Source organism: Polychytrium aggregatum (genome assembly GCF_025602895.1).
Source record: "Polychytrium aggregatum strain JEL109 chromosome Unknown BJ171scaffold_10, whole genome shotgun sequence".
In the NCBI taxonomy this organism is placed as follows: domain Eukaryota; kingdom Fungi; phylum Chytridiomycota; class Chytridiomycetes; order Polychytriales; genus Polychytrium; species Polychytrium aggregatum.
Genome location: NW_026516212.1, coordinates 83,713 through 105,118, shown reverse-complemented (window position 1 = coordinate 105,118; position 21,406 = coordinate 83,713). Strand labels below are relative to the sequence as shown.

General features: G+C 56.8%; 3 protein-coding genes across 3 annotated transcripts; 2 read left to right on the top strand and 1 right to left on the bottom strand.

The window, feature by feature from the left end:
• Window positions 1-2,412: 2,412 nt before the first annotated feature.
• On the top strand, window positions 2,413-3,623 carry BJ171DRAFT_11922 (uncharacterized protein). Its single transcript, XM_053105533.1, has one exon. It carries the CDS (start codon window positions 2,464-2,466, stop codon window positions 3,520-3,522), a length of 1,059 nt encoding a protein of 352 aa, XP_052968645.1. The 5' UTR covers window positions 2,413-2,463; the 3' UTR covers window positions 3,523-3,623.
• A 2,496-nt stretch (window positions 3,624-6,119) lies between these two features.
• BJ171DRAFT_597242 (uncharacterized protein) lies at window positions 6,120-7,417 on the bottom strand (the record flags this gene model as incomplete). Its single annotated transcript, XM_053114732.1, has 3 exons — window positions 6,670-7,417; window positions 6,318-6,408; window positions 6,120-6,202 (listed from the first exon to the last, which is right to left on the bottom strand). The coding sequence occupies exons 1-3, from the start codon at window positions 7,363-7,365 to the stop codon at window positions 6,120-6,122; spliced, it is 870 nt and encodes a 289-aa protein (XP_052968644.1). The 5' UTR covers window positions 7,366-7,417.
• Window positions 7,418-17,009: 9,592 nt separating this feature from the next.
• BJ171DRAFT_609551 (uncharacterized protein) lies at window positions 17,010-18,269 on the top strand (the record flags this gene model as incomplete). Its single annotated transcript, XM_053115259.1, has 2 exons — window positions 17,010-17,615; window positions 17,772-18,269. 2 exons carry the CDS (start codon window positions 17,010-17,012, stop codon window positions 18,180-18,182), a joined length of 1,017 nt encoding a protein of 338 aa, XP_052968643.1. The 3' UTR covers window positions 18,183-18,269.
• Window positions 18,270-21,406: the final 3,137 nt, after the last annotated feature.

Below are 21,406 nucleotides of genomic sequence, written 5' to 3'. Positions count from 1 at the left end.
ACCCTCCTCGATGGCATCCAGTGCAGAACCAGTGGTTCCTGGGCCCAGGGACCCGCATACGATGCCACCGCCAGAGCCATCTCCGTCGCAGAGATCTCACCAGACCCGTCCTCTGGCAGCACCGTCGTCACCGTCAACGGCACGCTGAATGCACCACAGCTCGAGTCGTTCACGGCTCCATCGATTGCGGTGAGCACCCTCCAGGCACCCGTCTTTGAAACGATGCTGTCGACGGGCTTTTACCAAATCAACGATCTCAACTGGACTTCCATCACCGTCGAGGGCCAGTGGTCTTATAGCCCAACCGAGGGCTATCGTCTCTACACCAAGACCAGCCCCCCATCCGCCCAGCTGTACTATCTCGTTCAGAATGCGGGCGGTACAAAGACCTGGTTCCTCTCCATCGGCACTGCTAACACTGTGCTGACGGGACGGGGGTTGACCGGTGTCACTGCACTGACACCTCCAATCGACACATCTACTTGGGTGCTCGTGCAGATAGGGGCCATTGCCAGCGGGTATTTCGAGACCGAGGAAGTCAAAGTGGCCACCCTGACCGTCACCGGTAGCGAGACTGTGAGCGGCACCATCCAGGCCCAGCAGGTGCAAACCGACACTCTCGCCATGACCCACTCGTCTTTGGTGGACAGTACCAATTCCACCGCATTCGTGCGCAACGGACAGACCATCTGGACCGCTCGAGACGACGGCACCCTTGATATCCCCAAGGTCCAGATCGAGAGCTACTTTGCCGATGCCGTCTCGGCCAACTCGGTCCAGTCCCAGACCCTCGGATGCACCACTCTCTACATCCAGGGCCAGACCCTCACCCAGAGTGGATCGAAACTGGCCATCGGGGGCGGAGGGACGCTGACGGGCCTGCCGACCCCAACCGATCCGACCGATGCCGTGCCGCTCTCGTATCTGCAGAACTGGGTCAGCAACGGGATCGCATCGAGACAGACGGCAGACTACTACATTGCCACCGCACCCACTCTCGACACCAACACCAACCAGTACTATTACGTCCAGTTTAGCATCGACTCGGTCGTCGTCCTCCTCGGCCAGACCATCTTTTGTGCAGCCACCAGCCAGATCCTGACCGTCCAGACGCTCTCCACCAACATGTATGTCGACAACCCGGCTGCGCTGCCCAACCAGACTCTGGTCTACATCCAGTCCGGCACGCAGTATGGGAATACATCATGGCTGGTGGATTCGTCGGGCGTTCACCAGTGCTCGTCGGGGGACAGCTTGGCTGTGGCCGGCAATGGTCTCGTCGCATTCCGGCAAGCAGCTCTCGGTGCAGGTCCAGGATTCGTCGCTGATTGCTGCTCCAAGCGGTCTGCGGGTTGCAGACACCTTTGCCGGCGAGGGCCTGACGCTTTCCGGCGGCACCCTCTCTGTCTCCTCCATCACCCATCTCGATGCCGTCGGCACCATCACCGCGGGAAAATGGCAGGGCCAGGCCGTCGGACTCGCTTATGGAGGCACAGGGTCGTCTTCGCTCGCTGCAAACTTCCTACTCGCATCCGATGGCTCCAAGATCAATGCCAATGGCCCATGGTTTGACGCTGGTCGGCAGCTCATGGCCATCAACTCGTGGAATCCAGCGGGACCCACTGCACCGGATGGAGTCGGGTTGCAGCTGCTCAACAGAGACCTGCAGATCGTCGGCGGCCAGCTCATCTTTGGAACCAGCGGTGTCGTGCTCTCGGCCAGCAGCGATGTGTTGAGTCTCGGGAACTTGGCTCGGGTCGGTGCATTCAGTGTCGATACCTCGGTTATCGTCGGCTCCGAGCTGACCATCACCGCAGACACCCTCTCCATCCCGAGCAACGTCTTTACCTTTGTCTCCTTTGACCCGTCTACCTCCATCCAGACCAAGAGTCTCCGGCTCATCACCAGCACGCCGAATCCGGGGATTGCATGGATCGACACCACTACCCCCGGCAACGATCTGTCCATTCTCTTTGACATTGCCAATGCCCGTGCCATCTGCCCCAATCTCTCTCTGCCCAGCTCCATTGTCTTTTCCGGCGGGGCTCAGCTCTCCACTGGCACCGGAGGCTCTACGGTCCAGTGCAATGTGCCGCTGGTGATCGAGAGCGGCATCGAGATCAACTCGTCCGCCATCCAGAACGTCACATCCATCACCACCCCTGCTAATGCATCACTGGCTCTGACGGGTGCCCCTGTATCGATTGCCACTTCGCTCACCTGCCCGTCCTTTATTGCCCCGTCGGGGGGTACCATCCAGTTCAGTGCAAACCAGCTGGCCTTTGACCAGCCATTGACTTTGAGTTGTCCATCGCCCCTGACGCTCTCGGTGGTGGCATCCCCCTTGCACATCCAGGACACGACCAGCCCCACAAACACCATCGCCTTGACCAACACCAGCAACGTCCTCGAAGCTCTCGGGCGGGCTGGCGACCAGCTGATTTCAGTGTCGTGAGTGGTGTGATGGATCTCAAGTCGGTCACCCGGCTGACCAACGTCCCCGACCCCATCCTGTCGTCGGACTCGGCGACCAAGGGTTATGTCGATGCCGTGGCGAGGGGCCTGAATGTCAAGCAATCGGTCTCTGTCGCTGCCGACTCGAACGTTGACCTCACCAGCCCCGTCTCGGTCATCGATGGAGTGACGCTGCAGTCCGGCGACCGGGTGTTGCTGATGGGCCAGACGCTTCCTGTGCAAAACGGCATCTTTGCCCTCGGGACAGGCGGATTCCTGGCGAGAACGCTGGATTGCCCACCGGGCACATCTGCCATCGGCATATTCGTCTTTGTCGACCAGGGCACCTATGCCGAAGTCGGCTTCATTGCCTACTCGAGCACCGACCCATGTATCGTCGGCACCGACCCGGTCGAATTCAGCAAGTTCTCGGGCACCATCTTCCTTGCGGGTATGGGCCTGGAGAAGGACGGCATCACCTTCAATGTCAATCTCGGTGCCGACTCTGGCCTCTCGCTCACTGGAGGCACTCTCCAGATCGACCCGTCCATTGCTGGGTCGGGCATTACCTTCAGTGGCGGTGTGCTCTCGTCGACGACAGCGGTGAGCGTCGGGACCCTCACGACCGGTGTGTGGAATGCAAGCACCGTTGGGGTCGCTTGGGGAGGGACGGGTATCACCCAGGTCAATCCGATGAAGCCTGGTCTATGGGTCGTCGTCCTCGAGCACAGGCCCACTCGAAAACTCGCCGAATCTCACATACGATTCAAGCATCCAGACCCTCTTTCTCTCCGGGCTGCCCATCGTACCCAATACAGGCGCAACGGCGCTCGTGGTCAACTCGTCGCTGTCGGTGTTCTCGGACCACATCGAGCTCATGAACCCGCTCTCCATCAGCCAGGGAGGAACCGGGTCGAGGGCGGCGGCATTCACGAGCAACGGTATGGTCTATGTGTCCAGCGGCGGCGGTGCGTTTGTGTCGACTCCAGGGTATACGGCCGGGTCTGTGGTCATTGCCGATTCCAATGGTGTGCCTCGGCCGATTGCGGGTGCTCAGCTGCGGGCTGAACTCGGGCTGGCGATCGAGACCGATGTGCAGGCCTACTCGAGTGTGCTCGACTTGCTCACAGCGACAGGCACCCCGAATGCCCAGGACATGATCGTGGCTACGGCGAATGGTGTCTATGCCCGGCAGACCCCAAGCCAGGTGCGAGCCAACTTATCGCTCGGCACCATTGCGCTGCAAAACACCGTTGGGGACTCGAACTGGGCTGGAGGGCCGCTGTCGATCGGCAATGGAGGAACGGGCAGGACCAACTTTACAGATACAGACGGCAGCGTCCTATGCACTGTGGGTGGAGCGCTGGTCACCCAGAACCTGCTCACAGTGGGGTCGTCGCTGGCGGTTCTTGGGGTGCCGTTGCAGGTGGGGTCGGTCGTTGCGCCGTCTGGCAGCTATCTCGGACTCAATGGATATGCACAGATCTACACCGATCACGCTGTGATTCCGCATCTCCAGTCGACACTCGTCGAGTCCCAGTCGCTCTCTGTGTCTGCGGCGACGGCAGATACCCTGGTGCTGTCGACATCGCTGCAGTGCCCTGTCGGAAGCATCACGACGCTCACATCCAACACGTTGAATGCACCGACCATCTACACCAGCTCGCTCATGGGCAGCAGCATCTCGTTTCAGAGCACGCTGACGGGGCCGACGGTGACGCTGTCGTCTTCCATCACGGCTCCGGCGGTGGCCACGGATGCCATCAACACAGCGACGTCCGGCGGCACCCTCATGCTCCAGAGCGGTGTCATCGAGGCTACAAACTCGGCTGTGACGATCCAGGCTCCAGCGACGTTTAACCAGGATGTGTCGTATGCGAAGAGCGCTACGATCGACGGGGATGTCACGATCAACGGCAATCTGGCTCTGAACGGCGGGTTGGCATGGAATGGGACGGTGATCATAGAGCCTACGGTCGGCGTGGCGAGTATATTCAATGCGACATCGGTGGTGGTGTCGAATTCGAAGGTGATCAACACCCTCAACGAGGTGCTGCTGAGCGTCGTGTTCCAGGTGACCCCGAGTGCGGCCAATATCCAGTGCACGTTCATGTTCTCGCTGCCGGGCATGACGAGCCCCCTCACCAACGCATACGATGTGATCGCATGCGCGAGTGGATGGACGGACACGTATGTCATCCTGCAGAACCTGCTGGTCTGTGGAGTGGCCAGCAGCGACTCGTGCTTGCTGCAGTTCCAGGCGGCCGGGACCGATGTGCACTACATCCAGGTCATGGTGCGGTACACCGCTCCTCAATAGGAGATGATGTTAGGGATAGCTCCTGCGTGTTCTCCACTTTGACTGCACACTTGACTTATCAGTTGTTGCTGGGGGGAGGGGTGGATGGGGTGTCGAAAGAGGGAGCGCGTTTTGGATCAGAAGAAGGGATCCTGACTAGGGCAAGGGTTGGGCCGGCGCTCCCCAATCCACAGTTGATCCGTGGTTTGCGGCGAGCTGGTTCATTATATTTTGATACACATTCTTTTCTGAGACGAATCCATTAAACGCGAAATAATGGATGGTTGCTAGCTGAGCATGTGTGAAATTTGAGAAGAATGGCTGAGACCGTTGTACACTTCTATATAATTGACTTGTAAATGGGTTATTTGTGCCCGTATATGTGTTATATAAACCTGTCGCTTGAACTGCGTCACTATATGTCTTCAAAAGAATTTTCATGATTATCCTGGCTCGATACTTGTTTATTTTATCTTTTTCATTGTCGATACATTCGTTGTCGAGGCGAGTTTGTACGTATGATTTGAATAAATTGATTTGTCCAAGCAATGTAATGATATTTTGATCGCGTATTTCAGGATAGTTGTCTGGTAAAATGACCGATAGGATGAAAACATCCGAGTCAGATGACGAATATTGCCTCGTCGACAAAAAAAATCCAACCGATGGTAACATGTCTTCGATTAGTCGACTCTTCAACAGCTCAACGTCTTGTGTAAGAGCAGCAATCGTCCCCCTCTGTTCGTTGGCGATCCTAACCAGCTCAGCATCAGCACCCGTGAAAGAATGTGTAGCTTGGTCGTATCCAGCACCACTCTGATTGACTTCGGGCAGACCATCTCCACCAACTGATTCATGTTCTTCATCTATATTATCAGGTGCATCTTGCTCGTCGGGAATAATACCGACCACGACCTCCACGCAATCAATTTTGGCGTCGTCAGCATCGGGTTGGGTCTCAGTAACCCCAGTTGCCACTGACCGTTTGTTGTAGCGACGCTTGGTAATGAGGTCACTGAGGTTCTCGCGTCTGCGTTTGGATGTGCGGGTCGAGTATCGTGAGTTCTCGCCGGGCTGTGTGATTCGGAAGTCATATGGAGCCTTGGCTGGGGGAGCGGGTGATCCCACGTATCTGTCCGCTTCTCCCAGAGCCATGAAGTTGATGGGTTCAGGACTAACCTGTTCAGTTTCGTTCGAGTAGCTGTCCATAGCTGTGTCTGTGGGCCACTTTTCTATCGCCGATGAAAAAAAATCACTCCAAATATCGCTACCATTTGGGCGTCATTCAAAATGGCGCCCTGTGATGTGGTTGCGTTCACCATTGCATGTACAGGGGCTTCCAAAAGTGTCCCAATGCAAGGCCACGTCAGTGCACAAGATACTGGAGCTTGCCTCGGAACAACCTGGAGTCCAGGATCTGTTCGACTTCCCATTCGTCGTGGCCGTCGACTTGGATGAGTGAGGGGGCGGGATCGTTCGACCTGGGATCTTGTCGTCCGCGGCGGGCTCGAGAAGGGAGACGTGGAACACAGGATGGATGCGCAAGGACGAGGGCAAGTCCAACTTGAAAGCGCGGGAACCGACTTGAGCGACAATTTGAACGACCCAAGCTTGGTGTGGTCGAGCTTGGCCGTGGGTCGCTGGGTCTTGATGTTCTTGGCGGGGTGCCAGACTCAGTCTCCGACCTTGAACGGAGGGGAAGGGGAGTGGCCGGGGTCGTAGAATTAGGATTGGGAGTCCTGGGCGAGGGCGATATTGAACTTGAGTTCATCGTGGGGGAGTGGATGATCCGGGCTTGATCATTGACGACGGAGGCATTCTTGGTGGTGCGGGGAAGGGCGACAGATGGAACGCGGTCGACAAGAGCGAAAAGGAAAGACCTTCAGATTCTAACAAGCCATGGTGGCGTCAGCGACCTGCGCCTCCGTGGTTGCTTGTTGATGAGCGATAAACTTCCAGACCCGGTTAAGGAACTCGTACACGTGTGTCGGGAGTTGCGAGCGTTTTACTGGTGTGTCGGTTCCGAAGGGGGACTGGTGAAGGATCTGGATGATCTGACTCACGACAAAGTCGCTTGTGTCGAGGGCCCCCTTCCAGTGGGCGGAGGCGATGAAGTCGGGGACACTCTTTGTTTTGCCAATCTTGTGAGACCACTCAATGAAGGTTTTGACGACCGTGTAGAAGCGTGTGTTTTCCACTCGGGGCATGATCTGCCCAACAAAGTTCTCGGGGTTGTACTGCTCGAGGGTGGCGGCGAACTGCTCAAGGGTGACGGGGGAGTCGGGTTCGTCGTGGTATAGGCGACAGTAGGTGGATACTTCATCATGGGAGAGCAGCTCGCGCTCGATGGACTCAAGGAGCTCCACCGTGACCTCGTCCTTTGTGTAGAGATGGGAGAAGGAGTTGAGGCGCTTGAAATAGGCAAGGAGACGGGATTGGTCGAAGATCCCGAGCTCATCCGTATTCGTAATCAACACCTTGTTCAGTGGGATGATTGGAGTAAACTCGGGCTCGGTGTTTGCGTCAGCTGGTGCGGCAGGGGCGATTTCTGAAGCGTGGGCTGGGGATGTTTGGGGTGCGTGCTCGGAGACGACAAGGACGGGCTCGGTCATTATTTACGATGGCCTTGATGAGGCTTGAGATTTTTTACGTGACGTCTACACCACGCGCACGACGATCGGATGCGAGGCAATCCGACCTAATAATAGATGTACGTCCTATCGAACTCGTCGAACATATAAATCGACCTTACCCCCCAAGACAAAAAATTACGGAAAGCAATTCACTCGAATCGTTTTGGCTCTCACGATTAGCAATCCTTTTTTTCTCAACATATCAACCTGTGATGCTCCGGCATCACAGCGACCTTCTCCGCACCACAAACTTCACTTTCCGCACCATCCCCATCCATTTTGGTCGCTCCCCGGTCCCTCGAGGACCTTTCTTGCACTCCGAGGTCCCTTCTCGCTTCCTCTCGCTCCCTCTCGCTCCTCCCTGCTCCTCCCGGTTTCCCACACCCCGTCCCATCCGTTCCCGGAGTTTATCCGGTGTTTACCCGTAGTTTAGCCGCCCTTCCGTTCACCCGGCGCCAAGCCGGAACCGTTCCGATCCCTCCGTCCTCCTGCGCACCAGTAGTTTCCTTCCACGTCTTTTGTTTATGCTCGTGGCTGACCGCGTGCTTTTGCCTCGCCCTCTGAGTGGCTCCCAACGGCGCCACCGGGTAACACATGCCGCTGGGCTGTGGCAAGCCTCTCTCGCTTGCACCTCGCCTGTCCTCGCACCCCCCTTCTCGGTCCTCGGTGCTACACCGCCCCCGTCGCCCGCCGGAGACCGCTTCCGCCCACCTCGTCCCCCGGAGGTGCCCCCCGGTCTATAAATAGGCCTGCGTCCGCCAGTATGTATCACACTCCAGTCAGAACAATAAACAGTCTTCCTTAACAACCTCTTCTACCAAGCACCTGGTCAGGTGTTCTCCCTTGCACACACACACTCCCCATCGCTCCCTCACATATTGTTCTGACTCTAATACTGTCGGAGACCACCTGCTTGGTCGAACCCTTCTCCTTGTGCTACCTGTCAAGTCCCTGTCTGGCTCCTGCCCTGGCCCTACGGTCACGTGAACTGTCAAGTCCCTGTCCTGTCCTTTCCGGTCCTGTCAAGTCTCCTGTCCTTGTCCTGTGGTTGACCTCTCGGTGGTACAACTGTCCTGTCTTGCACTGTCCTGATCCTCTCCTGTCATTGCGCTGTCACCCTTGGTGGTACCCCTTCCCCTGCACAGTCACTCCTGGATTTCTTTGACCTTTTATCCTCGATTAGAGGGTACCCCTGCACAGTCACCCCTGTACCCCTGCACAGTCACCCTGTACCCCTGCATAGTCACCCCTTGCCCAGTCACCCCTGAACACACTTTCCAGTTTTTTTGTTTTCCGATCGATTCCCACTTGTCACGTGACTTACGCCACCATGGACCCAGCCATAGCCCAGCGCATCCAAGCTCTCCAAGACGAAGTCACCGCCCTTCGTACCGCCCGTGACGCCCGTGACGCCCCCGCTGCCGCCGCCGGCCCTCCCTCTCAAGTCCCCGACCGCTTCGATGGCAACCGTCGGGGCTTCCGTGCCTTTGTCAGTCAGTGCAACCTCTACATGAGGATGCACCCTCAACGCTTCCCCACCGATCCAGTCCGAGTCGGATTCATCCTCAGCCTGCTCTCCGGACCCGCCCTTCAGTGGGCGACGCCCATGCTAGAGGGCAACGATGCCCGTTTGAACTCTTACGACGAGTTCATGGGGCGCTTCGCCTCCGCCTTCGACGACCCCGACCGCGCCCGCTCCGCCGAAGCCGCCATCCAGTCCATGTTCCAGGGAAGCCGTCCCTGCGACATCTTCGCTTCCGACTTCCTCCGTGTCGCCGCCGACACCACCTGGAACGACTCCGCGAAGATCTCTTTCTTCCGTCAGGCCTTGACGGAAGATCTCAAGGACGAGCTTGCCCGTGTCCGTGACCATCCCCGCGACCTCGACGATTACGTCCAACTCTGCGTCGAACTGGATGCCCGCCTTCGCGAACGTCGCCAAGAACGCCGCACCTCCTTTCGAGCCCGACCCGCACAACCTTTCCTTGGCCCCACACACTCCTTTGCCCCCGCGCCTTTCCGACATCCCGATCCTGCTTCCCGAGGCCATTCCTCCTTTGCTCCTCGTCCGTCCCCAACTCCCGGCCACGACCCCATGCAGGTGGACTCTGCCCTTATGGGTCCCCTGACTCCGGACGAAAAGCAACGCCGCCGCCGCCTCGGACTGTGCCTCTACTGTGGCAACAAGGGCCACATGGCACGCAACTGTCCTGCCAAGACCGCCGCTCCGTCCCGGACCATCAGGGCCGTCATCTATGATGACGGCGAGGTAAGACAGGTGGAATCGGGAAACGACTTGGCCCGATTCTGAATGGAGACTCAGAATCGGTGCCCCAAACCATGTCTCCCGAGTCGTTGTGCACTGGTGCAGGGTTGTCGGGTGGTGTTTCGGACTTGTCGACGGATGCATCGACTGTCGTAGCTGGGGGGTTGTCAGCAGACGTGAGCTCGACGTTAGTAATTGATGGCTTTGCCATTGGTGAATCCGTGTCTCACCCACAGGCGATGGGCGCCAGGCCGTCTTGCTGGTTCCCCTCAGTGAAAGCAGACGTGTTTTCGGAGCAGTCTGGTGATCCGCTTGGTGACCCTGTGTCGGTGTGCGCTGCCTCGTCTTCCGGATTATGTTCACTTGTCGTTCCCGCTTCGCTTGTCTTGCCCGTTGGCTCCGTGGTTCCGTGCAAGGCTCTTGTCGACTCTGGTGCCGCCGGCAACTTTGTCGACCAGGACTTTGTTTTCCGTTTCTCCGTTCCGACTGTCGCCAAGTCCACTCCCTTGGCTGTCGAGGCCGTTGATGGCCGGCCCTTGTCCTCTGGCCCCATCACACACGAGACTGTCTCCCTCCAGCTCCTCCTTGGGGACAGCTCTCAGCGACTCAAGTTCGACGTCATCAAGTCGCCGCACCAGCCCGTCATCCTCGGCTATCCCTGGCTCCGGGATACCGAGCCCAAGATCATTTGGTCTCGCGGGATTCTTCATCTCTCTTGTTCTCCCGCTCCCGTTGACCCCGCACCTTCTTCGCAGTCTTCTTCGTCGTTGCCCTCGGTGCCCCTTGCTCCTTCCTCGCCTCCTGCGAGTGTCCCCTCTGTTGTACCTCCTTCTTCTCTTCCTTCTTCTTTGGATGTACACCCCGGCAGTATTCAGAATAAAGTAACCGTTCCACTTTATTCTGATGCTGTTCCCACTCCTGCACCGACCCCAGCTGCGGCTATCCGGATCCAGAGCATCACGGCCCGCTCGATCCAAAAGTCTTTGGCCCAGCCGGACTTGGAACCCACCCTTTTGTTCCAAGTCCATGCCTTGATCGCCGACGACCCTTCTTCTGCGTCAGTCGAGTTGCCCGCCGCCTATGCGGACTTCCTCCCTGTCTTCTCCAAGCAGGAGGCCGATGCACTTCCTCCGCACCGGCCTTACGACTGCCCTATCGACTTGGAGCCCGGGAAGTCTCCAAAGTTCGGTCCGCTCTACTCCCTCTCAGAGCCCGAACTCAAGGCACTCCGCGAACACCTCGATGAACACCTTGCGAAAGGTTTCATCCGTCCGTCGTCCTCGCCTGCCGGTTCGCCCATCCTCTTCGTCAAGAAGAAGGACGGCTCTCTGCGTCTCTGCGTGGACTACCGCGCACTCAACAAGATCACGGTGAGGAACCGCTACCCTCTGCCGTTGATCAATGAGATGCTTGACCGGCTCCGAGACGCCAAGGTATTCACCAAGTTGGACCTCCGTGGTGCCTACAACTTGATTCGGATGCGCGCCGGCGATGAATGGAAGACGGCCTTCCGTACTCGATACGGACACTTTGAGTACTTGGTGATGCCGTTCGGGCTCACCAATGCTCCCGCCACCTTCCAGCACTTTATCAATGATGTCTTACGCGATGAGCTCGACAAGTTCGCCATCGCGTATCTCGACGACATCTTGATATACAGTTCCAACCCTGCCGAGCACGAGCGCCATGTTAAGCAAGTGCTCTCCAAGCTCCGGGATGCCAATCTCTACTGCAAGTTAGAGAAGTGCGAGTTCTCCCAGTCCAAGGTCTCGTTCCTCGGGTATGTCGTTTCGCCCGAGGGAATCGAGATGGAAAAGTCCAAGCTCTCGGCAATCCTGGACTGGCCCGTCCCCAAGAACGTTTCCGAGCTCCGTTCCTTCGTTGGCTTCGCCAACTTCTACCGTCGGTTCATCCATGCCTTTGCCAAAGTCGCCGGGCCTCTCACTCGCCTTTTCCGAAAGGGCAAGGCCTTCCAGTGGACTTTGGACGCCGAAGCTGCCTTCCGCGCCTTGAAGGACTCGTTCGTGTCGGAGCCCACCCTCACCCATCCTGACCCATCCAAGCCCTTCGTTGTGGAATCCGATGCCTCGGATTTTGCACTTGGATGTGTCTTGTCTCAGAAGGATGATGAGGGCCGACTCCGTCCTTGCTCGTACCACTCGCGCACCATGTCCAGTGCCGAGCGGAACTACAGCATTTACGAGAAGGAGCTCCTGGCCATCAAGGAGGCTTTTGAAGTTTGGCGTCACTACCTTGAAGGCGCCCGCCATCCGGTCGAAGTCATCACCGACCATAAGAACCTGGAGTACCTAGCTACTGCGCGAATCCTCAACCAGCGCCACGCCCGATGGTCCCAGTTCTTGTCCCACTTCGACATTCGTATCCAATACCGTCCCGGATCCAAGAACGGCAAAGCCGACGCCTTGTCCCGCCGTCCTGACTTTGTTCCTCCGTCCGCCCCGGTATCCAGCGAGCCTCCCCTCCTCGTCTCGCCCGAGTCCATCGTCCGCGCTGTCCGTCGCCGTGGATCACCCGTCCCCGATCCCACTCCTCACGAAGATCTCATGAAGATGATCACTGAGGAGCAGGCGCGCGACCCCGCCATGGACAAGTTCCGAAGCGATGCCAAGTTCTCTGTTCGAGACCAACTCCTGGTCCTTGGCAGCCGCATCGTCGTCCCCGAGTCGTGCCGAGTCTCTGTACTCAAGTCCTGCCACGACCGAGTTGCCGTTGGTCATCCCGGCATCCGCCGAACCACGGCACTCGTCTCCCGTCTGTTCTGGTGGCCAACTGTCCGCAAAGACATCCGAGACTATGTCTCAACTTGCGACACTTGTGCCAGAGCCAAGGTGCCCCGTCACAAGCCCTTCGGTCTCCTCCTTCCCTTGCAGACGGCTCAGCGTCCTTGGAGTCTCGTCACCATGGACTTCATCACGGACTTGCCCAAGTCCGACGGCAACACTTGCATCTTCGTTGTCGTGTGCAGCCTCACCAAGCTGGCGCACTTCCTGCCCTGCCGTTCCCTGCCGTCCGCCGAGGAAACCGCTTCCTTGTTCCTCAACTACATCTTCCGACTCCACGGGCTCCCCGAGAACATCGTCTCGGATCGGGGAACCCAGTTCACTTCCAAGTTCTGGCAGGCCTTGTGCTCCAAGCTTGGCATCCAGACCAGTCTGTCCACGGCCTTCCATCCTCAAACCGATGGACAGACTGAGCGGGTGAACCAGGTGATCAACCAGTTCCTCCGCTGCCACACTTCGTACCAGCAGGACGACTGGTCACGATTGCTCCCGCTGGCCGAGTTCTCCTACAACAACTCGGAGCACTCGTCGATCCACGCCTCGCCCTTCCTCGCCACCTACGGCTTCCATCCCCGATTCGAAGTCCCAGTCCCTTCGACCGGTCTCGATGTTCCCTCTGCCTCTGAAGTCGCCGAGCACCTGCAGCAGAACTTAGCGCTGCTCCGTGAGAACCTGGAAAAGGCAAAGTCCGACTACAAGCGCTTCGCCGACTCCCGCAGGTCTCCCGCTCCTGACTTCAATCCTGGCGACCTTGTTTGGGTTTTGACTCGCAATATCAGAACCACCCGTCCCAGCAAGAAGCTCGACTTCCAGCGTCTTGGCCCCTTCAAGATTGTCGAGCCTGTCGGTCCCCTTGCCTTCCGTGTGGACCTCCCCAAGGACTTGAAGATCCATCCGGTCTTCCATGTTTCCCTCCTGGAACCGTATAAGGCCAATACCTTCCCCGGCCGCGTCCAGGATCCTCCACCCCCTGTCCAAGTCGACGATCACCTCGAGTACGAAGTCGAGGAGATCTTAGACTCAAAGTTCGTCCGGGGCAAGCTGTTCTACCTGATCGACTGGGTTGGCTACCCAGTCACGGATCGCAGCTGGGAACTCGCTAGCAATCTTCACGCCCCAGAACGGATTGCTGAGTTCCATCGACGATACCCGGACAAACCAGGACTTAGGTCCCGGCGGGGTGGCCCGACTTTGAGGGGGGGATAATGTGATGCTCCGGCATCACAGCGACCTTCTCCGCACCACAAACTTCACTTTCCGCACCATCCCCATCCATTTTGGTCGCTCCCCGGTCCCTCGAGGACCTTTCTTGCACTCCGAGGTCCCTTCTCGCTTCCTCTCGCTCCCTCTCGCTCCTCCCTGCTCCTCCCGGTTTCCCACACCCCGTCCCATCCGTTCCCGGAGTTTATCCGGTGTTTACCCGTAGTTTAGCCGCCCTTCCGTTCACCCGGCGCCAAGCCGGAACCGTTCCGATCCCTCCGTCCTCCTGCGCACCAGTAGTTTCCTTCCACGTCTTTTGTTTATGCTCGTGGCTGACCGCGTGCTTTTGCCTCGCCCTCTGAGTGGCTCCCAACGGCGCCACCGGGTAACACATGCCGCTGGGCTGTGGCAAGCCTCTCTCGCTTGCACCTCGCCTGTCCTCGCACCCCCCTTCTCGGTCCTCGGTGCTACACCGCCCCCGTCGCCCGCCGGAGACCGCTTCCGCCCACCTCGTCCCCCGGAGGTGCCCCCCGGTCTATAAATAGGCCTGCGTCCGCCAGTATGTATCACACTCCAGTCAGAACAATAAACAGTCTTCCTTAACAACCTCTTCTACCAAGCACCTGGTCAGGTGTTCTCCCTTGCACACACACACTCCCCATCGCTCCCTCACACAACCATATCAAATGGATTCTCGACACAATATGATCAAGGATGAATACCCCGATGATCTTAAACTCTTGGCCAGAGGAACACTGGAAGGCTACGCCCCCGAAACAAGGGCTCTGGCTTATGCAGCCGATCCTTCGTTGAAAGAACTCGACGAATGGGCCACAAGATCGTTAGCCGACATTCATCAAACAAAAGTAAACATCACTCCAGCGACGAGCAAGAGCGAGAATGTTCCCAAGCAAACAATGCCTTTTGCATTTGGAAGTTCCAATGCTCAAAATTTTCCTCCCCGTCAGGTATCTATCGAACGAGATTTGCGAGATGAACTTGTAGGTCAAGTCATCAAAGTATTAATAATCTGTACACCTTCCCTACCAGCATCATGAAAATTAATAATTACTTCTATCTCAACCAAATCTGGCATTCGGCTCTGCTTGAAATGCATGAAAACTGTGCATTGAATGTTTCTCCTATATTCATATAAACTTTCCTGGAAATCTATATGTTCCCGGAATATTCAACCCATGTATATGGTTCGGTTCCGAGCAATGAGCACTTTTTACTCCAATATTTTTTATCTCTGACAAGGACAATATAGACAAATGTCAAAAGGAAATTCATCTCCTGACGCACAACCAGATGACCTCAAACTCTTGGCTAGAGGTACACTGGAAGGCTATGCCCCAGAAACAAGAGCCCTGGCTTATGCAGCAGATCCATCATTAAGGGACCTCGATGCATGGGCGGATGGAAATGTGGTACTGTTGAATTCTGGACCATCCAATGCAGCTCCACCACCCGTATCATTTGGACATCCCAGTATGATGCCATTCGGCCGCACCGGCCCTCCTATTGAAAGACGGAGATCAGATCCGATAATTCATCAACCCCTATTCGGGTTTCCCAACCCAGGAGGTGTCACATTTGGCAACCCTGCCACAGGTTCTCAGATCACGCACCCAGCAAACCAAAACACATCAATGGACACTGATTCATCACCCATCCGCGGTACAATGCAGACTGATCAAGGTTCGATTATCCCACCCACGTATAACCACATTAACGACGTTATTGTTGCGTTTGAGCGAGTTGAAACAAAAGTCGATACCGCTAAAAACTATATACCAAAGCTCAAGGAAAAGCTCGAGGCTGCATTGAAATCTAACGAGTACAACCCTCAGACTATCAACGACGCCATTGATGAGATTGATAGAGAAATCAAAATTATCCAAGGAGTCCTCGATGTCGATATTCAAGTCTTATTTCAATCCAACCCACAATCGTTGAAGACACTCCCTGGAGCAGACACTGCAGTCAAGTTTATTAAAAATTGGGAAGTAAACATCCTAAGATTTTCAAACGAGCTCAAGGTGCATTTGAGGGATTTAAACACCACTACCCAGAGTTTGCGAGACAAACTAAAGAATCAGGATAAACATTATCAAACCTATCTCACAAAATACGAGCAACCACTTACGCTGAGCGATAATATGCATGAAAATCTCGTGAAAGAGTTCAACGAGCATATGCCCGCGGACGATGACTTGGACTGGCTCACTCTATTTCAAGCTCGACTGGTCAGTAACAATGTTGCCATGAGTAAGGCCAGGGCTGATTATAACAAATTAAAAAGTCAATCGACTACCATTTCGCCCGAAAGGCTGGAGGTTGCTAGCGAGCTCGGGACAGCATGGCTTGACATGAGGATTGCACAAGTCGAAGGTTTGATCATCGACTACGACAACAAGTACGACGAATTATCAAGAAGAGTTGCAACCGCCATTACCGATGCAAATGCACGCCCTAAACCACCAAGTCGACGTCCTAGCACGAGTGTACCATCGTCCGCGGAACACCATCCAAACCCACCCACAGTAAATCCAGTCCCAACCGCAGATACACTTCCAGGCTACAGTGGTCCAGCTTTGACCGACAACAAAACCAAAACCAATGCATCTAATTTTCGGGTCGGTGAATCTATTCCCCCACCATTGACCGCTTCAGGAACAAGTTCAGCACAGACGACGTACACCCCACCACCCAGCATGCCCGCAACCCCCCTGAACCTAACACAGAAGCCAACGAACGACGACGACGATGACACCTACACCAGCTCGCCGGGCCCGACCCTTACTGAATCGGATTTTGCACCCCTGCGACACCGTCTCTCCTATTCCAGCGGCAACTCGCCCTGGGCCGCCCGTACTCAGCCCTCGATCGGCAACCGCGATCTGAAAACGGTCCTCAAGGACATCATCGGCATGCACGTCAAGCTGATGAAGCAGCGGACGACACCGGCCGAGCCTCTACGCAGCATCTTTGACAAGTCGCCGTATATTCGCAGCACCCCGCTGAACAACACCAACTTCACACCATCGCTCTTTGGCGTGGACCAATACCACATCGACAACGCACTCGACGAGCTCATCGAAAGCCACGATTTGAAGCCGCTGCTCGACAGCGAATCGCTCTATCCAACGACATCGATCCTGTCCACCAGCACACCCGCGGCATCCCCTGGTCTCTTTTATCAATTCAATCCATACAACCTCTATGCGTCGTCCATCATGGCCGGAGCAGGTCCGGTCGACGAAACGATCTACGACGACACTGAAGGCGCGTTCTACGACGACTACTAATTTCCCCCGGTCTATGTCATCCGACGACAACACACAAACCAAAACATGTCCACCGTTCTTCCCCATGACGATGCCCCGATCCCCGGCCAGCGCTTTGCGTGCATCTCGATGGTATCTCCGCTGAACCCCCGAAACAAGTGCAGCATCCAAGCGTTCAAGCTGCGGGGAGTGACCGATACCCTGGACGATGCAAAGTCGCTGGCCCACGCCATTCGCAACACGGACCCTTCCTTCGACGTCTTTGTGATGCCGGTGGGCCGCTGGGTCCCGTGGGTGGACAATCCGCTCGAAGTCCCCGACGTCAACTATGTGCAGTCGCAGCTGACCGAGCTGATCAACGAGCACAAGAAGCATGTGAAGGAGTCGACCAAGGCCTTCAACGAGCACATCGAAGCGCTCAAGTCCACGACGGGGCCGATCCCAGTCCCTCCCGAGAAGGAGACGGTGTCTCTGTGGTTCGACATCAAGCGTCTGGCGTCTGTGCTGGAGTATCGCCAGCGCGAGCTGGAAGGCATGATCGAGCGGTACAATGAGATGCCGGATGAGGAGCGGAAGCACGCCGAGTCACTGCCACTCCCCGCATTCGAGATCGCACCATTCAAGCCCCCTGCCTTTGAAGCTCCGCCTGAAGACAACGGGGCACACGACCAGGTGATCGACGGGAAGGGGAAAGGCAAGGCCACCGTCCACGTCGCGTAGATGGGGAGCCCACGGACTTTGCAGTGTCCGATAGCACCGACCAGGTATATAAGGGCCCCCGGTGCCGCTGGTGCTGGCTGGTCCTCGTTCACCGCTTGCATCGATCAGATCATGTCTTCCTCGTTCATCTACAATCGCCAGCCATCGCCCATCCTGTTCGAGTCCCCGCCTACCCCGGACACCAGGGGCTCCGTCGGCAAGGCCAAGCGCATCAAGCTCGAGCGCACCGACACGGCCAGCGCACGATTCAACGACTTGCTCGATTTCGTTGACGACCAGTCCTGCGATCTCAACGACGACATCGTCGAGGCAAAGTTTGCCTTGACGACTTCTTCAGTCCCGATCGACTCGAACCGGGTGTACAAGCGAATCTTTGGCCTCTACACCGACGCCGCCTCGGAGATCCTCCTGAACAAGAACATGTCGGCCGCTCGGTTCAACCAGCTGCACACGTTGATGCAGGAACTGAGGGGCTGGCTGGGTGCGCCAAAGACGGAGGAGGATGACGGGGTGATGTAATGTGCTGGACGGCTGTACTCCCCGCTACACGATGGTGGTGTGGGAGATATTGGATATCTAATACACAGCCCACTCCATGGCTAATGCAGAAATCCGTCGTCCTGATGCACGCCCACTCCATGCCTCATGCACCGCCGATCCGCTCTAATACACACGACCCGAAACGTCTCCATGGTTCATGGAGTGGCTGCGCTCGCTCTAAACACGCCTCGCTCCATGGGTCCTGGATGAGCTGGCTAAAACATCTGGCCAAGAAAAAAATTGAAATTTTTTGAATTTTCTGTATTTTGGGGTAGCTGGCAGCGACGACAAGACCCTCACTCCATAAAACTCATTTCTAATGCACAGCACTGACACAACCACACCCTCACTCGATAATATCACTCCTTGAGATCCAAGGAAGGTACAAATACCACTCACTCCATGCAGAATTCTAATGCACAACCCCGACACACCCACTCCATGAATCCGGAAATCTAATGCACAAGAGCGTACAACTCACGAATCGTGGAGTGGTAGAAATGACCGGTGGAAGTCGGTGGAAACGGGTGAGGACATCCTGATGGAGTGGGCCGTTTGGTGAGAGATGTGCTTTTCCTCTCCATGTTCTCAGTGTGGCCATTTTTCTCGGTGGAAACGGGTGAGAGGGTGGTGAACGATGGAGTACCGGTCGTTCCCCGGACCTTTGTCCCAAAAAAACGCAAATGCAAATTTTTCAATTTTTTCAAATTCACTTTTTTTTTCAAAATGGTCTGAAATCTTGAATTTGTTACTGTTCTCACCCGTTTTCACCGATACCCTCTCCATAAAAAAAGGGGGGGCTACCGGTCTCCACCGAGCCATTTTGGCACTCGACGATATCACTCCATACATTCATGAAATCAAAAGAAATGAATATCAATTTCCTCTCCATAATCAATGAAAAATATCATCATGGAGTGGGGCATGTAATGGGCACGCGGACAGGGAGCTCCGGGACGACCCGGAAGGCATCCCGAGGGGGCTTAGCCCGCGCCAAGGAGCGCAGGCAAGCCGGTCCGCTACCCCCCAGGGATGTAAATGCAAGGCGTCGCCCGCCGAAAATAAACCGGCGAGACGACAACACCGTCCTTCGCCTAGTAAACCAGTCGTTACCCGCTCACTCCAGTCCGTCCGCTCTCGTCCAGTCCCCAGTCCTGTTACAGTTTGTCGTCTCCCCTCCTTTTGCCTTGCCTTGCCTTGCCTTGCCTTGCCTTGCCTTGCCTTGCCTTGCCTTGCCTTGCCTTGCCTTGCCTTGCCTTGCCTTGCCTTGCCTTGCCTTGCCTTGCCTTGCCTTGCCTTGCCTTGCCTTGCCTTGCCCTGTGCCCTGTGCCCTGTCTCTCTGTTAACCATGTACAATCCCGACGTCCCGCCGATGGAGGCTGAAGCTCCTCCTCCCCCCGATGCCAACCAACTGTTCGCTGCCTATCAGCAACTGCACGAGCAGTTCGGTCAGTTGCAGCACGCATACGCTGCCCTCCAGCAAGCCCAAGTTCCCAATGCCCAGCAGCACGCCGCGCTGGGCAACTTCCTCGCCCAACTTCCCCAGGCTCCCAACGAGCCACGGATGGCTGACCCACCCATGTTCTCGGGTCGCCGTTCGGAGACTCGTTCGTTCTTGAACCACCTGCGCTTGATTTACTCGGTCCAACCTCGCCGCTACAGCACCGAGCGCCTCAAGGTCATGTTCGCTGCCAGTTTCCTTCGCGAAACTGCAGCAGCATGGTTCGCTCCGGTGCTGGAGCGCAACGACGCCATGGTGCTGGACAACTTCGAGGAGTTTGTCCGCCGCCTCGACGCCTCGTTCGGTGACCCCGATCGAACCAAGTCAGCCGAGAGAGCCCTAGACACGCTCACCCAAGGAACCCGATCGGCCGCCAGCTACATCGCCGAGTTCCGTCGCCTCGCAGTCGACACGGACTGGAACGACGCGGCCCTCCGCTTTGCCCTCCGCCGTGGTCTGCACCCAGAGGTCAAGGACGAGCTCGCCAAGTCCCGAGAGCCGTTCAACCTCGACGACCTTGTCGAACACATAATATCGATCGACAACCGCCTGTACGAGCGCCGTCAAGAACAACGTGCAGAGCGCCGCTACCAGCCCGCCCCCCGCGCAAGCTCAAGATTCCCGACCAACGCCTACGCCTCGGCCGAACCCACTCCAATGGAAGTGGACGCCTTAAAGGCACCTCTTGGCCCGCAGCCCGCAGCGAAGGGTAAGCTGGCCATCGACGAGCGCGACCGACGTCGTCGCTTGGGCCTCTGCCTCTATTGTGGAGGCAAAGGCCATATCGCAAAGCACTGCCCTGAGAAGCAACAGCAGGGTTTTCGCTGAGTCCGGCGGCTGCATCAGGAGCCCCGCCGGACTCCAACAACAAACCTCCTGACCCTACCCATGCAGAGCGTGCACTCATCAGCAGCCTCTCGAGTGGTACTTCACCAATGTGCTTTGAGATTCCCGTATCTTGCCAATCCCAAGAGTCCCAGTTTACCGCCAAGGCCTTCATCGACTCTGGGGCCCAGCTGAACTGCATGGATGCTGACTTTGCCCAACGCCACCAAGTTCCACTCCGATGCTTGGACAGCCCCATTGATGGACGGGCCATCGATGGCCAACCACTCACATCCGGGGGCATCTCGCACGAGACCTTGCCCCTTGTGATGGACATCGATAGCCACAAGGAAGTCATCACCTTCAAGATCATCAAGTCCCCATACCACCAAGTTATCCTGGGCTACCCGTGGCTGCAATCCCACGAGCCTTGGATACGTTGGGGCAAGAAGATCATCCGATTCACATCCAGTCATTGCCAAGAGGTGTGTCGGTCCGAAACCGTATCGCTCCCAACGGAGCCAAGTCAGTCGTTGCCTCCGGACTCTGCACCCTCCGAGCCAGATACCGAGAGCGCACAAGACGCTCCGAGCGTGCCCACCTTGCCTCATGTGTCGTTCGTCAGCGCCGCGGGCCTCAAGAGAATGCTCAAGCGGGGCCAGCCAGTCCTGATTGGAGCCTTGAGCACCGCAACTCCGGAAACAGACCTCCCGCTCCCAGACAAATACGAAGACTACAACGATGTGTTCAGCAAGCAACAGGCTGACCACTTGCCCGACCACCGACCGTGGGACCACCGCGTCGAGCTGGTCGACCCGGACAAGCACCCGGTCCGTGGCCCGGTGTACCCCCTCACAGAGTTGGAGATGCAGGCACT